The sequence below is a fragment of the Myotis nattereri genome (assembly GCF_964212035.1).
Source record: "Myotis nattereri genome assembly, chromosome: 3".
NCBI lineage: Eukaryota > Metazoa > Chordata > Mammalia > Chiroptera > Vespertilionidae > Myotis > Myotis nattereri.
In genome coordinates, this window is record NC_138077.1 from 152,453,444 (window position 1) to 152,471,202 (window position 17,759).

The 17,759-nt window shown below is 41.3% G+C and overlaps 1 protein-coding gene across 1 annotated transcript in view; it reads left to right on the forward strand.

Moving 5' to 3' along the window:
- COL24A1 (collagen type XXIV alpha 1 chain) overlaps positions 1-17,759 on the forward strand; it is a 320,488-nt gene that overhangs the window by 120,470 nt on the left and 182,259 nt on the right. Inside the window, exon 22 of the mRNA XM_081088262.1 lies at positions 15,607-15,660. Coding sequence (XP_080944388.1) covers positions 15,607-15,660 — 54 coding nt within the window. The remainder of the gene's footprint in view (positions 1-15,606; positions 15,661-17,759) is intronic.

Genomic DNA, 17,759 nt, shown 5'->3' on the forward strand with positions numbered 1-17,759 from the left:
TATATACATAAACTGATAGACAATGATAAAGGCATTATATGGGACTTAAATAAGTAGTATCAAATAATGGTCAAAATAGTTTACTTAAAAATTATAATTTAATGTAATATTGTGAAAATTTCAGTAAAATAACAGTGGACTTTGCAATTGACTTGTAGGTTCTTTTAAGAGTGACTTCAAACATACTGTGAATACTATTTAAACAAAGTCTTATTTAGCACAAGGAGGGTATGCTTGTATCATAAGGAATTTTATTGTTTTTGGCTGTTGTGGATTTTTCTCTGCTGAGTTTTTCGGATGAAATATATAAATGGAATTCAGCTGTACTATATTTTTGCTCAAATATATAGAATTACAAAAGGGGAAAATATATGAATAGCAGTAATCATTTGCAAAGATTTTCAACAATATCATAATGGAAAAATCTGTTTATGATGGCTATTTAGATCTAAAACATCAAAAGAGAGTGAAAGAGAGCGAGATACCTAGGTGAATTCTTTATTTTGCATTTATTTTTCTAGAAGCTCATTTTCTATTTTTGGTTTTCTCAGAAGATAGAACAGTTCCTTAATTTGCAGTTGTGTGCTGCCTTGTGCTAAAATTTAGTTTCTATAGTTTACTGGGAAAGTGAATTTATTACTTTTACGCTTCACAATTTTTTGGCATTAACTTTTGGATGGGTAATTCTCACTCAGAAAAGGTAATTTTAATCTTTTTTATTGCTTTCCTGAAATGGTATGTATTTCCACAAATGCTAAAGAACAGACTTTTATGATTATTATTTTGGATCTATGTCTCATACTGAATTCTCCTCTTAGAGGTCCTTTCTCCCCTGGTACATTCTTTCTTGTTTACATATGTGAAATTTCAGTACTATATATAGAAGCTATGCTGGTTGACTTAGGGATTTGTTGTTGTTGTTGTTTTGGTATTTTTTGGCTTGGTTTCTAAAAGGGTAACTTTTGAAACTGGGTAATTAAAAATAAAATTGTTCAATTTGTTTTTAACTTCGTCTTCAATTCAGGCCATCAAATATTAATTGAATATGCTGTATGCCCAGCACTAGATGAGGCTTTACATAACTTTTCCCTCTAGCAATTCATAATTTATATGTTGTCCTATCTTAAATGATTTGTTAGTTTTATCTTTTCTTAATATGACTATTTCTCTAAAGGATCTATTCATCTCTACTTTTTTACACTTAAAAAACTACAAAGAAGATAAATTTAAGCCAAACCATGTTGAGTTCTTGTACATGTAAAGCAAAATGGATATAAAAATCAATGAAAATTTGAAAATTTTCAGGAGTTAAATGGTCTAAATGCCATTCTTAGCTATAACAACCAAGCATTTTAAAGCTGTCTTATAAAATACTAGAAATGTTTAAATTTCTCAAAATAAATAATCCAAAATCTGAAGTTTACTCATTTAATCTGGAGGAAAATTCAATGAATTTAAATTGTTACAAACTGTTGCCTACCAAAAACAAATGATTATCTAAAATACCTGATACTAATTACCTTTATTCACAGCTTTATTAAGGTATAATTGATATACTGAGGTAGTTACGTTATAAAATAATAAGATGAATATATTTAAATTATGCAGTTTTATAAATTCCCATGTATGTATAAACCATCACCAAGACCAAGATAGTGAATATCTGTCAAACTCAATAGTGTTCTTGTTCACCTTTCGTAACTTCTCCCTTCTGTTTTTCCTGACCCTCCCCTTTTCAGACTACCACTGATCTACTTTTTGTTAGTATAGATTAATATGCATTTTCCTAAAGTTTTTATATAAATAAAATTACATAATGTGTAATCTTTTATAATCTGAGTTCTTTTATTTAGCATAATGCATTTGAGATTCGTCCAGGTCACCACATCCAGGTTGATTTCATTTTACTGATACGTTATTACTTTATCCATTAGATTGTTTTATGGATTGTTTATCCATTTGAACCATTTCCTTTTACCAAAAGGACTATAAATCTCAATAGAAAACAGAGACTTCAGAGACTTCTCTCCTGTTGCTAAGCACTAATGTGCTAGATATATGCCAGAGAGCATTGTACACTTACTTTATTAGGACATTTTAGCTTCCAAACTCCTGATTACTGCTAGGATCACAATACAATATTTTACTTTTATAATGTCCCAGGAAACGAATGGAATCTGCTAGTGCCTTTGGCTCCCAGTTTTTGCTTTAAAAAATGCGTGTGAATTAGTCTCCAGCCTTTAGTAATTAGAGAATAATACAGCATTGTTTTTACTGAAGAGAATGCTGAGTCATTCTTCCCTGTACAGTAAACAGATGTGAGGGGTCCAAAAATAGAAGACACATTTTTACTTATTATTTTTCAAGCTTCCTTAGGTTTCTACTTCTTGATAAAAATTGATGATTAGATTATTTCTGTTAGAAAGGCATCAGATGCAGGATATAAAATCAGTATACAGAGATCAGTATACAAAGATTAGTTGAGCAAATTATCAGAATGAAAAATTAAGAAAACAGTCCTATATAATAAAAGGGTAATATGCAAATAAACTGAGCAGCAGAACAACTGAACAACCAATCAAAGAGTAATATGCTAATGATATGCTAAGGCTACTCAACTGCTCGCTATGACATGCACTGACCACCATGGGGCAGACAATCAACTGGTTGACCAGTTGCTATGACATGCACTGACCACCAGGGAGCAGATGCTCTGACCATAGGTTAGCTTGCTGCTGGGGTCTGGCCAATCGGGACTGAGCGAGAGGGGCCAGGCATTCCCTGGAGCCCTCCCAGGGTCCTTCCCTGGCTAATCGTGCACCAGTGGGGTCCCTCAGCCTGGCCTGAACCCTCTCACAATCTGGGACCCCTCAGGGGATGTCAGAGAGTCGGTTTCAGCCCAAACCTGCAGGCCACTCCCCTTCAGAGGGTGCCAGACACAGGGCTCATGGCTGGTGAGCACTGCTGCAGCAATGTGAGCCTCTCCTGATCAGGACTGATTGGGCGTGAGCTGGTAGCAGGCACAGTGGGGCCAGAATGAGCGGGAGCGACAGGTGGTGTTGGACTGCGGGTTTTGGCCTAATCCCTGAAGGCCACCCAGAGGGACCCCCACCCATGCACGAATTCATGCACCAGGCCTCAAGTTCTGTTTAAAATTGCATCAAAAAGGACGTAATTCCAGGAGGTGAAAAACCTGTACACTAAAATCTATGACATGGATAGAAGAAATTAAAGGCACTATAAATAAAAAGATTTTCTATTCTTATAGTTTAGAAGAATTAATATTGTTAAAATGCCCATATTACACAAAGCAATCTACAGATTTAAGACAATCACAATCAAAATTCCAATGGCATTTTTCACAGAAATAGAACAATTCTAAAATTTGTGTGGAACCAAAAATGACTCCAAATAACCAGAGCAATCTTGAGCTAGAGACATCATGCTTCCTGGTTTGAAACTATATCCCAAAGATATAGTAATCAAACAGTATGGAATCAGCATAAAAACAAACACATAGATCAACACATAAACTTAACTATATATGTTCATTAATCTATGACAAAGGACCCAAGAATATAAAATGTGGGGAAAGATAATCTCTTCAATAAATGATGTTGGCAAAATTAGACAGCCACATACAAAAAAGTTAAATTGGACCCCTTATTTATACCATACAGACATACCTCATTTTATGTGCCTTGCCTTACTGAGCTTCACAGACATAGTATTTTTTACAAATTGAAGTTTTGTGGCAACTCTGCACAGAGCAAATCTATTGGTACCATTTTTCTACCGGCATTTGCTCACTTTGTGTCTTATTTTGCTAATTTGTACAATATTTCAACTTCATTATAATATTTGTTTCTTTGATTTGTGATCTGTGATCTTTGATATCACTATTGTAACTGTTTTGGTGCACCATGAAATACAGCCACGTAAGAAGGTGAACTTAAATTATAAATGTTGAGTGTTCTTGCTGGGGTCCAACCCCAGCGGGTCCAGGGGTCCCCAAAGGTGTGGACGGAGTCGGCGAAGAAGGAAGGACACGGAGACAGTGTTCAGTTGATCAGCAGCCTAGCCAGGATCTCTAGCCAGGATCTCCAGCAAAGTTCTGGTCTGGATCTCCAGAGAGGTTCTGCTTTGGATCTCCAGCCAGGTTCTGTGTCCATGTTCTCTTGCTAGGTTCTCCAGGTTCTCCAGCCAGGTTCTGTAGCCATGTTCCCTCGCTGGGTTCTTCAGCCAGGTTCTGTCCAGGTTCTCCAGCCAGGTTCAGTCACCAGGTTCTAGTCAGGTTCTCTTGCCAATTTCTGTAGTCAGGTTCAGTCCAGGCTCTTTTGCCATGTTCTCTCCAGCGAAGTTCTTCTGTCTGTAGGTTCTGTGTAGGTTCTCTCTTCTAAGTTCTGTGTTCTAAGTTCTGTGTCTTTCTGTCTTGTTACATCTGTATTTATACCAGTTGATTCAATCCTATCAATCTCTATTCCAAAGGTTAGGGTGTTTCTTATCTCCATTCCAGGGAGTAAAGATTATGTAGCTTAAGCATGATTGTTCATAGTTAAAGTGATTAATTACCCGCCTGGCACTTAGTTAAGAGGTTTTATTCCCTCCCTAACTTCAGGGGAAAATCCCTACCTGGGGAAACAACCTTTCTCAGAGACTTTGGTTAAAACACATAGTGCCAAGAAGGTGAGCAAACATATTAAGAACAGTATGCCATATATGCCAGGTTCCTTGAAACAGCAAGCATGGACCGGCTCCCGGCAAATTCCCCCTTTTTTATATTTTAAAGGCAGGCATTAAAAAGAAAAACCTCAAATGCTCTCTTATATCCATTTTAAGAGTAGGATTGGCGCTTTCTGCTATTACCTGAGTCCTGATCTATCATCCCAGGGAGAGCTTGCCAATCCTGCACTTTCCCGGGGTGGAAAGGCTGCAGTGGGGTTAAGGATAAGGCTCCTTGGGCCTACCTCCTCCCATGCCTTTACATTTACCTTTCCTTCCTCAGAAAAGCATGGACATTCTTCTTGTATAAAACGTTCTGTCTGACTGCGAGTAACCTTAATTCCTCTGCTAGCAAGCATATGTGTTAAAAGATCAATCCAGAGTCTTCTTTCTTTGGACTCAGTATGGCACATCTTCTCAATCGAAGTTCTGTACTATCCACCTTCTTACCCTACTTATCCTCTATAGGGGGGTCTGCAGTACCCTGGTGGAGTCCTATCCATCCTGAGTGTGGGGTTCTCAATGGGGGGGAGGGCTTACCTAGGGGAATCCTGTTCCAGAGGTTCCCAAAGGTGTAGACGGAGTCGGCGAAGACTATCCACCCTCTTCCTATGGTGGAGTCCTATCCATCCCGAGAGTAGGGCTTACCTAGGGGTCCCTGTTCGGGCGCCATATGCCGGGGTCCAGACCCAGCAGGTCCAGGGGTCCCCAAAGGTGTGGACGGAGTCGGCGAAGAAGGAATGACACGGAGGCAGTGTTCAGTTGATCAGCAGCCTAGCCAGGATCTCCAGCCAGGATCTCCAGCCAAGTTCTGGTCTGGATCTCCAGAGAAGTTCTGCTTAGGATCTCCAGCCAGGTTCTGTGTCCATGTTCTCTTGCTAGGTTCTCCAGGTTCTCCAGCCAGGTTCTGTAGCCAAGTTCCCTCGCTAGGTTCTCCAGCCAGGTTCGGTCCAGGTTCTAGTCAGGTTCTCTTGCCAATTTCTGTAGTCAGGTTCAGTCCAGGATCTTTTGCCATGTTCTCTTGCTAGGTTCTGTCTCTAGGTTCTGAGGCCAGTTTCTGTCCAGGATCTTTTGCCATGTTCTCTCCAGCGAAGTTCTTCTGTCTCTAGAGAACGTTCTGTGTAGGTTCTGTGCCTAGGTTCTGTCTCTCTAGTCAGGTTCTCTCTAGAGAACGTTCTGTGTAGGTTCTATGCCTAGGTTCTGTATCTGTCTGTTCTGTCTTCTTACATCTGTATTTATACCAGTTGATTCCAATCCTATCAATCTCTATTCCAAAGGTTAGGGCGTTTCTTATCTCCATTCCAGGGAGTAAAGATTATGTAGCTTAAGCATGATTGTTCGTAGTTAAAGTGATTAATTACCCACCTGGCACTTAGTTAAGAGGTTTTATTCCCTCCCTAACTTCAGGGGAAAATCCCTACCTGGGGAAAAAACCTTTCTCAGAGACCTTGGTTAAAACACATAGTGCCAAGAAGGTGAGCAAACATATTAAGAACAGTATGCCATATATGCCAGGTCCCTTGAAACAGCAAGCATGGACCGGCTCCCGGCATGTTCTGACTGCTGTACTGACCGGCCATTCCCCAGACTCTGTCCCTCTCCTCAGGCCTCTCTATTCCTTGAGACACAACAATGTTGAAAAAGGCAAATTAATAACCCCACAATGGCCTCTGAGTGTTCAAGTAAAAGGAAAGGTTGCACAACTCTCATTTTATGTCAAAAGCTAGAAATGATTAAGTATTGAGGAAGGCATATTGAAAGGTGAGAAAGATAGAAAAAAAAAGCAAAAAAAAAAAAAAAAAAAAGCTAGCCTCTTGCACCAGTTAGCCAAGTTGTGAATGCAAAAGAAAAGTTCTTGAAGGGAATTAAAAGTGCTACTCCAGTGAACACATGAATGATAAGAAAGTGAAACAGCCTTATTGCTGAGATGGAGAAAGCTTTCGTGGCCTGGGTAGGAGACCAAACTAGCCACAACATTCCCGTAAGCCAAAAGCCCAATCCAGAACAAGGCCTAACTCTTTTCAATTCTCCAAAGGCTGAGAGAGAGGAAGCTGCAGAAGAAAAGTTTGAAGTTAGCGGAGGGTGATTATGAGATTAAGAAAAGAAGCCATCTCTATAACATAAAAGTGCAAGGTGAAGCAACAGCACTGATGTAGAAGCCACAGCACTTTATCCAGAAGATCTAGTTGAGATAAATATGAAGGTGGCTACATTAAACAATAGATTTTCAATGTAGATGAAACAGCCTCACATTGGAAGAAGATGCCATAAACATACCAGCTAAAAAGGAGAAGTCAATGCTTGGCTTCAAAGCTTAAAGGACAGGCTGACTGTCTTGTTAGGGGCTAATGTAGCTACTGACTTTACATTAAAGCCAGTGCTCATTTACCATTCCAAAAATCCTAGGGCCCTTAAGTCTTATGCTACAGCCACCTGCCTGTGCTCTATAAATGAGCAACAACGCCCAATGACAGCACAGCTGTTTACAGCATGGCTTACTGAATATTTTAAGCCCACTGTTGAGACCCACTGCTCAGAAAAACTTATTTTTTCCAAAATATTAGTGCTCGTTGACAATTAACCTGCTTACCCAAGGACTCTGACTTGATGTCCAAAAGATTAATGTTTCATAACTGCTAACACAGCACCCATTCTGCAGCCCATGGATCAAGGAGTAATTTCTACTCTGAAGGTTTATTACATAAGAAATACATTTTGTAATGTTGTAGCTGCTATAAATAGTGATCTCTCTGAAGGATCTGGGCAAAGTAAATTGAAAACCTTCTTGAAAGGATTCACCATTCTAGATGTCATTAAGAACATTCATCATTCATGGGAAGGGGTCAAAATATCAACAGTAACAGGAATTCAGAAGGAGTTGATTTCCACCCTGTTAGGTGACTTCGAGGGGTTAGGCCAGTGGAGGAAGTAACTGCAGATGTGGTAGAAATAGCACCATAACTAGAATTAGAAGTGGATTTGAAGATGCGATTGACCTGCTATGTTACAAAATTAATTGCTATGAATTTCATGATAAACCTTTAATGGGTGTAGAGTTGCTTCTTATGAACAAGCAAATAAAGTGGTTTCTTGAGATGGAATCTACTCCTTGAGGTGAAGATCCTGTAAAGATCGTTGAAATGGCAACAAAGGATTTAGAATATTACATAAACTTAAGTTGATAAAGCAGTGGCATACAACTCAATGGAAAAAAATGAAATATTATTGAATCATTAAAATGTTATTCAGTCTTTAAAAAGAGGGAAATCACACCACTGTGACATGGATGCACCTTCAGGGTATCATGCTAAGTGAAATAGGTCAGAGATAAAGAGAAATACTGTATGCTCTCTTCTATATGTGGGATCAAAAAAACAAACCAAAACAAAATTTATAAATACAGAGAACAGATTGGTGGTTGCCAGAGGTGGTGGGAGGAGGACAAAAATAGGTAAAGGTGGTCAAAAAGTACAAACCTCCAGTTATGGGTAGTAAAGGGTAAAGGGGGCCAAGTATATGGTGACAGAAGGTGAAAAAATAAAATAAGTCATGGAGAGGTAATGTACAGCACTATGACATAGTGAATAGCATTGTAGTATGTATTTGAAAGTTGCCAAGAGAGTAGATCTTAAAAGTTCTCCTTATAAGAAAAAAATGATAACATTTGTGGTGCGTAGGTTAACTAGAATTGCTGTGGTGATTATTTCACTATATATATACATATATCGGATCAATATGTTTACACCTGAAAGTAATATAATGTTACATATCAATTATATCTCGAATTTTTAAAAAGGCACCAGAAATCAGGCTGCTCTTTCTTTTCCTCACTTAGGTGTTATACTTTCAGTTATGATGTGATGGCTTAATTAAGACAGTGAAGCACGTTGAAAGAGAAACCATTTTGACTTTGCAATGTTTTCCAGTTATTTTAAATTAAAATGAATTAGAGTATCCGTATGAAATTTTTGTTTTTAATTTCCTTCCTGTATAGTTTCATGCCAACATAATTTTTTAATCAAACTATAGACTCTGAATGATAAACTGTTTATCTTTCAATCTGGATGGTCTCTACTTGGCAAGAATGGCCATGTCCTGTCATTTGATTTACTTTGAACAGTAAACTTGAGAGTTAAAAATCTTTTACAGACATGTTATCATTAAAGTTCAGTTGACTCAGTTAACTCTGATTTTATATTTACAACTTATTATTTAAAAGATAAGATCTCAGCTTGGTAGTAACCTGGGTATAAATTTTTCAAATAGTAAGATGTTTTCTGGCCAAGTTTTAGAGATTGTTTTTTCTCCTATGCTGATGTTTTCTGAACTTTTTTCCCATACGAAATCAGAATTTAAAACAGCAAAAAAGGGAACATTTAATAAACTTATGCAAATGAAGAAAGCTTAAGTGATATAGAACTGAAAAATTAGAAATCTATGTACAATAAAAAGTGAATATAAATTAGCCAACTCGATACGAACATTTCCAGCTAAGGATTAATACAAAAATATTCACCTTTTTTCTTTATACATATATGACATGATGATTCTAGCAAACTAAAGGCAGAGATATTAAAAATATTCTCAAATTTTAATGATGGTGTGGAATAGGTTTTGACAACATTCTACATGTTTTCTGAACTTTTACATAAAGTGTATCACAAACAATTACAGAACAAACACCCTTGTAACCACCACACAGGTCAGGAGTAGATCTGCAAGAGGCTTTTATGGATCCCAACCCAACCACAAGCCTTGCTCTCCTCCCAAAAGTAAGCCGTCACTCGTTTTTCTTTGATGGTTTATCACTCAAGTATGTATCTTTTAAAATGAAAGTTTAGCCTTGTGTTATTGCTATGTCTTCTAATCTATACCATCTTTTTCCATTTCCCTTTTCTTCCCCTTATAATTTAGTTGTTGAAGATCCTCAGTCATTTAACCTGTGTGGTTCCCACACCCTGGGTTTTGCTGATTTATAGTCCTATGGTGTAGTTACACATGTTTCTTGGTTTTCTGTATTTCCTGGAATTGATAGTCACATACAGAGTCCTGGCCATATTCAGTTTTGTTTGTTTGTTTGGAGCAAGCCTATAGGTGGTATGTGTTCTTTCATCAGGAAGCACATAATGTCTAATTATCTGTGTGGTTTATTGTGTATGATGTTATTAATAGTTGGTTACTAAACTGTCTAGATCCATTAGATCATTTAGAGCAGTGGTTCTCAACCTGTGGGTTGTGAACAATGAAAATAGATCCTGCATATCAGATATTTACATTATGATTCATAACAGAAGCAAAATTACAGTTATGAAGTAGCAACGAAAATAATTTTATGGTTGGGGGTCACCACAACATGAGGAACTGTATTAAAGGGTCGCGGCGTTAGGAAGGTTGAGAACCACTGATTTAGAGGATTACAAAATGGAAATATTTTTGCTCTATCATGTCTTTTAAAGTATTATATATTTCTCCTTTTCCCCCCATTGACCTCTCCCCAGTTGTTCCCACCCCACCCCCAGCACATGCCCTCATCCCCCTACTGTCTGTGTCCATAAGTTATGCTTATATGTGTGCATAACAAGTCCTTTGGTTGCTCTCTCACCACCAACAACTCCTCCCCCGCCCCCTCAGCCCCCCCTTCCCCGCCTACCTTCCCTGCCCCTCTCCTACCCCCCCCCCCGCCTTCCTTCTGAGGTTGGATGGTCTGTTTGATGCTTCTATGTCTCTGGATCCACTTTAGTTAGTCAGTTTATGTTGTTCATTATATTCCACAAATGAGTGAGATCATGTGATATTTATCTTTCTCTGACTGACTTATTTCGCTTAGCATAATGCTCTCCAGTTCCATCCATGCTGTTGAAAATGGTAAGAGTTCCTTCTTTGTTATAGCAGCATAGGATTCCATTGTTTACATGTACCACAGTTCTTTAATCCACTCATCTGCTGATGGGCACATAGGCTGTTTCCAAATCTTAGCTATTGTAAATTGTGCTGCTATGAACATAGGGGTGCATATATCCTTTCTGATTGGTGTTTCTGGTTTCTTGGAATATATTCCTAGAAAATGGATAAAGGAGTTAAACATAAGATGGGAAACCATAAAATCTTAGAAGAATCCATAGGCAGCAAAATATCAGACATATGTTGTAGCAATATCTTCACTGATATAGTTCCTAGGACAATGGAAACTAAGGAGAAAATAAACAAATGGGACTACATCAAATATTCTGCACCACAAAAGAAACTATCAACAAAACAACAAGAGAGCCCACTGCATGGGAGAACATATTTGCCAAAGTTAATAAGGGTTTAATCTCCAAAATTTATAGGAAACTCATACAACTTAACAAAAGGAAGATAAACAATCCAATCAAAAAATGGGCAAAGGACCTAAATAGACCCCTTTGGGAAGAGGACATACAGAAGGCTGGGAGACATATGAAAACATGCTCAAAGTCACTAATAATCAGAGAGATGCAAATCAAAACAACAATGAGGTATCATCTCACACCTGTCAGAATGGCAATCATCAACACATCAACAAAAGACAAATGCTGACAAGGACTTGGAGAAAAAGGAACCCTCATGCACTGCTGGTGGGAATACAGACTGGTGCAGCCACTGTGGAAAACAGTATGGAGTTTCCTCAAAAAAATAAAAATAGAACTCCCATTTGACCCAGTAATCCCACTTCTAGGAATGTCTTTTTTCTTTATTGGCTGGAACGCATTCCTTTATCTACTATTTGGTTAGTAGTGGCATAATATATATAGGAAAGGTAGAATAAATGCTTGATTCTTTATTTTTGTTCACCAGTTTTCAGAATAATGAATTGGCTCCCTTTCCTCCTCTAAACATACAAAGTGTTTTTGTTGTTGTAGCATTATGAACTTATAAATTCAAACATATTTGACATGTTTTCATCCATTGCAATTCTTATTCTTAATGAAGTTCATATTGTTTCCTATCTGGCCAATGGGATCCTCTCCAAGCTCCTAGAGTTCTTTTTTAAATTTTTTTATTAATGTATATTTTATTATTGATAGTATTATATCTCCAATTTCTGCCTCTTTCCCCCCCACTCCTCCCAGCCCTTACTGACCCCTCCCAGGTCTTCACCCCTCTATTGCTCATGTCCATGGGCTATGCATATAAGTATATAAGTTCTTTCATTTATCCCCCACCACCACATTGAGGTATGTCAGTCTGTTCCATGCCTCCCTAGAGTTCTTTCATTAGGACTCTAGATAGTGTTCTTGCTTTCCATGGAGATGCTCTGAATCAGTGGTTGTAAACCTGTACCCAATGGCTGAAAGTAGCCACCAAGCATGTTGTCCTTTTTCTTTTCAAAAGAAAAAATCATTCATTCAACAACAACAACAAAAATCTTATTTTTAGCACTAGTTGTGGGGAATATGAATGTTAATACAACATAAAACTGACTTCAAGGAGTTTATAATCTGACAAGGAAAACAAAACAAGCCAAAACACTACATAAGTGACTTCATAGGACCCAGGATGGTATGAGAGTTCGTACAAGGGACCTAACTCAAGGTATGGGGGTCAAAGAAAGATTTACAAGTAAAATACTATTCAATCTTTTATTTAAAGCATTAGTCTGCCAGTTGAAGAAAGAATGATTTAAGACAGAGTAGGTATAAGTGAACCTGATTTCCTTTCATTAGAAAAGTAGTCAGCAAGTCTGTATTAAACATATTCTATTCCAAAACTTTCAGAAATTTGATTTTGTGATCAGTCTTTCTGTTACCACTGCCTTTTTTTTCTGCCAGAAATGTTCCCAAGATATATTTTTCTACAGAATCCTTTTTTTAAATTGGAGTAATGGCATGTCTGCCCTAATCCAGCCTGGATGAGTCAGTATCCTTTCTTTTGATTTTTCTTTCCAAGAAGAGCATTTCAGAATCAACCTTGCTATTCTCTTTTTCTTGTGGGAGTTTTTATTACCATCATATTGATACCTCCACTGAACTACCTTTTCTAGCCTACATTCACTGGACCCTCCTTTACTTTTAAAGATGCCAATTCTTGAACTTCTCTGACTTTCTATTTCTTTGTCCCTGTCCACAGGAAACACAGAAACAGCTTTATATGTGACAAAATAAATATAATTGCAATCAAATTAAAATTGCAATCCTTAGCTTATTATTATTATTGAACTGGTCATGATGAACAACAATCTAATTCATTATTTCAGCAAGAAGATTAGTTATTTTAGAGTAACATTCTAGGCCTTTTCCCAGCACAGAATTTATTTAACATTATAGTACATCTCTGTTTCTTAAACCAATTATTTTAGTCTACTAAAGCATAATTTCCAGAAAGGAAAAATTATGATTCTCAGGAAAATATGAAGTAAACATGGGTCAGAAATTTTATTCACCTCATTAATTAATGATGGTACCAGTAAGAGGTTAAGATGAATTCAATGAACATTTGAGGAGATAAGTATTTATAGACATACTAGAGGCCCAGTGCACAATTCGCACACCAGTAGAGTCCCTCAGCCTGGCCTGTGCCCTCTAGCAATCAAGGACTCCTTAGGGATGTTGGAGAGCCAGTTTCAGCCTGATCCCCGCAGGCCAGGCCAAGGGACCCCACCGATGCACAAATCTGTGCTCCAGGCCTCTAGTATGCATATAAGATCTTTGGTTAATCTCTTCCCTCCCTCTCCCCTCCCCCTTCCCTCTGAGATTCATCAGTCTGTTCTATGTTTCCATGCCTTTGTGTTGAGTGTCTGCCCCCAAGTGGTCATGGCTGGTTGGCCTGTTGGCCGGTCACTTAGACTTTTATATATATAGACTAGAGGCCCAGTGCACTAAACTGGAAGTCAGACATCCCTCTCATAATCCGGGACCTCTGGCTCCTAACCGCTCACCTGCCTGCCTGCCTGATTGCCTCTAACCGCTTCTGCCTGCCAGCCTGATCGCCCCCTAACCATTCCCCTGCCAGCCAGATTGATGCCTAATTGTTCCCCTGCCAGCCTGATTGCCCCCAACTGCCCTTCCCTGCCGGCCTGTTCGCCCCTAACTGCCCTTCCTTGCTGGCCTGATCACCCCCAACTGCCCTCCCCTGCCAGCCTGATTGCCCACAACTGTCCTCCCCTGCCGTGACCCACCTCCTGCGCTGGGCCCTGTTTCCACTGTGTGTGTGGCCATTTTGTGATGGCCATCTTGTGACGGCCATCTTGTGATGATGTTAGGGTGTGATGCATGAGGGTGTGACGGCCACTTAGGCTATTATTAGTATAGACTAGAGGTCCAGTGCACAAAAATTTGTGCACCCAGGGGGGTCCCTCAGCCCGGCCTGTGCCCTCTCTGTCTGGGACCCCTCGGGGGATGACCACCTGCTGGCTTAGGCCTGCTCCCCAGGGGATTGGGCCTTAGCTAGTAGTCATACATCCCTCTGGCAGCCCGGAAGCCCTCAGAGGATGTCTACTTGCCAGTGGAGAGAAGGCCTAAGCTGCAGTCAGACATCCTTAGTGCTGCTGAGGAGGCGGGAGAGGCTCCCACCACCACTGCTGTACTGGCAGCTGGCAGCCTGGCTTCTGACTGAGCAGAGCTCCCCCTGTGGGAGCGAACTGACCACCAGGGAGCAGTTCCTGCATTGAGCGTCTGCCCCCTGGTGGTCAGTGTGTGTCATAGTGACCAGTCATTCCCAGTCGTTCTTCTGTTAGGGTCAGTTTGCATATTACCCTTTTATTATATGGGATAGAGGCCTGGTGCACGGGTTGGGGCTGGCTGGTTTGCCCTGAATGGTGTCCCAGATCAGGGTGGGGGGCCAGCCTGGGTGAGGGGCTGAGGGCCGTTTTCAGACTGGCCACACCCCCTTCAGGGTGGGGGGTCCCTGCTGGAGTGCCTGGTCAGCCTGGGTGAGGGGCTGATAGCTGTTTGCAGGCTGGCCACACCCCTTTCAGGGTGTGGGGTCCTGCTGGGGTGCCTGACCAATCTGGGTGAGGGGCTGATGGCTGTTTTCAGGCTGGCCAAGCCCCCCAGCAGGGACCCTCACCCCATGAGGGTGTGACCATCCTGAGTGAGGGGCTGTTGGCTGTTTGTAGGCTGGCCACAGCCCCCAGCCACCCAAGCTCCCAGTGGAGGCTGGCTAGAAGCAGGTATCTGGGATTTATTTATCTTCTATAATTGAAACTTTGTTGCCTTGAGCAGAGGCCACAGCCAGCCAGGGTAGAAGGAAGCTTGGCTTCCTCCATCGCCAGGGCAACCAAGCCTCCTGCTTGCTCCAGCTCTGTGGCTGCCGGCCGCCATCTTGGTTGGGTTAATTTGCATATAGTCACTCTGATTAGCTGGTGGGTGTGGCTTGGGACATAGCAGAGGTGCAGTCAATTTGCATGTTTCTCTTTTATTAGATTAGATATGGGAATGCTAGAATAAGATAGTTGAGTTAGATATAAAATTGATTAAAACCCTGTATATTAATCCATAATCTTTGGGGTTATTTTTCTCATCAGACACTAGTTATTTATACCACTACCTAACAAAAATTTACCAGCTACCATGTAGTTAGTAAACAGTGAGTCCTTTGGTGGCTCTGAGTCCTATGTGGCATTGAAAAGGCCTGTTACAGACCTTTTGTCTTTTTTTTCCAAGTTGTAGATGATTTTTTGAATAAGACTCCCACTCCTTTAGAAGGGATTAGAGGTCTGAGGACTGTTTATGAATGCCTGATATAGCAAGCTCTGTTTTAGTACACTTTGAAAGTTTAGTATTCCAATGTTAACTGCCTAACAATTAATCTTTAATATTCAGTTTTTGAGGAGTACATGTGAGAAAAGCAAAGGGAGTTTTTATATGCTTAACAGATTGAAAGTAATCTGCTATGGAATAAACTTTTCATTTTTATGTTCCCTAGGGTTTTCCAGGTGATATTGGTATTCCTGGACAAAATGGCCCTGAAGGATCAAAGGTAAAAAAAGAAAAAAGTATGATATCTATAGTTTTCTATCTCATACTTCAATGAATTGTTTAAAAAATATATTAGGAAATCAGAACTTTTCTGGACATTTTTGATCTTTCTCAGGTGCATTTAATGAACTATGTACATCTTGTTTCAAGATAATCAGGAAGTAGTTTGCATGTCTGGTTCTTATGGTGTCCTTGGTTGAGTTAAAGTATGTTATCCAGTCTTTTGGGTTCAGGTCATTGAAAAACTCTTTTTCTGGTTTAGTCTAGATTTAGATTAGGATGACAGTGTTTGAAAAGTGCATAAATCATTGAAAATGTATTTTTAAAGAGATGAAAAAGACATACCTAAAAAGCCATAGTATATAATAAATGGATGTAAGTGTTCTGACCACTAAAACCCTTTTGTGCTCATAAAGTATTCACAGATTAAAATAAAAAGCCTAGGTGTGCTGGAATTGATATAGCATGAAATATATTTTTTTAAAAAACTATGCATTTTAAACTTCCATTACTGTCAAAAATTTAAATACCAAGCTTTGTCAAGCAGGCTGACATAGGATGAACATTAAAATAAACTAGAGGCCTGGTGCACAAAAATTTGTGCACTGGGGGGCGGGAGGGGGGTGTGTCCCTCAGCCCGGCCTGTGCCCTCTTGCAGTCTGGGACCCCTCGGGAGATAACGACCTGTTGGCTTAGGCCAGCTCCCAGGTGGCAGAGGGCAGGCCCAATCCCTAGGTGCAGCTCCTGGTCGGGCTCAGAGCAGGGCTGATTGGGGAGTTGGGGCGCCACCCCCTGTCATGCACAGAGCAGGGCAGATTGGGAGGTTGCGATGCCACCCTCAGTCACACTCAGGGTAGGGCCGATTGGGGGGTTGGGGCACCACCCCTGTCACGCACAGAGCAGGGCCAATGAGGGGGTTGGGGCACTGCCCCCTGTCACTCACAGAGCAGGGCCTATCAGGGGGGTTGGGGCTCCGTACCCTGTCATGCACAGAGCAGGGTCTCTCAGGGGGTTGGGGAGCTCCCCCTGTCACGCACAGAGAAGGGCCCATTGGGGCTTGAGGAGCTCCCCCCTGTCACTCACAGAGTAGGGCCGATAGGGGAGTTGGGGCACCACCCACTGTCACACACAGAGCAGTGCAGATCAGGGGGTTGGGGCACCGCACCCTGTCACACTCAGGGCAGGGCCAATGGGAGGTTATGGCTCTACCCCGTCAAACACAGAGCAGGGCCCGTGGGGGGCGGTTGGGGCGTCACCCTATATCACCCACAGAGCAGGGCCAATCAGGGGGTTGGGGCGCCGCAACTGTCACACTCAGGGCAGGGCCGATGGGGAGGTTATGGCTCTATCCCATCACACACAGAGCAGGGCCCGTGGGGGGAGGGGGGGGAGTTTGGGTGCCGTACCCTGTCACACACAGAGCAGGGCCGATCAGGGGGTTGGGGCACCACAGCCTGTCACACACAGAGCCGCAGGGCCATCAGGGGGTTGGGGATCTCCCCCCTATCAGGCACAGAGCAGGGCTTATCAGGGGGTTGTGGCCCCACCCCCTGTCACACACAGAGCCACAGGGCGATCAGGGGGTTTGGGTGCTGCCCCCTGTCACGCTGATCCCGGTTCTGGGAGGCCTCGCAGCTCCACTGATCCTGGTGCTGGGAGGCATATTACCCTTTTACTATATAGGATAGAGGCCTGGTGCATGGGTGGGGGCTGGCTGGTTTGCCCTGATGGGTGTCCTGTATCAGGGTGGGAATCCCCACTGGGGTGCCTGGCCAGTCTGGGTGAGGGGCTGAGGACTGTTTTCAGGCTGGCGGGTGACTGAAGCTCCCAACCGCTCCTTTTTTTTCTTTTTTATTCTGGGCCAGCTTTAGCTCTGAGGCTTGGCTCCAGCTCTTAGGCCTCCTTTGCTGAAAGCAGGTATCTGGTTTGTTTGGGTTCTATAATCGAAACACTGTTTCAACTCCAGCTCTGAGATCCCGGCTGGCTGAAAGCAGGTTTCTGGGGTTTTGTTTAGCTTCTATATTTGTAACAATGTTTCAAACTGCAAGCTCAGAGGCCGGCAGCAGCAGGCGGGGAACGTTGGAATCCTCCGTCACTGAA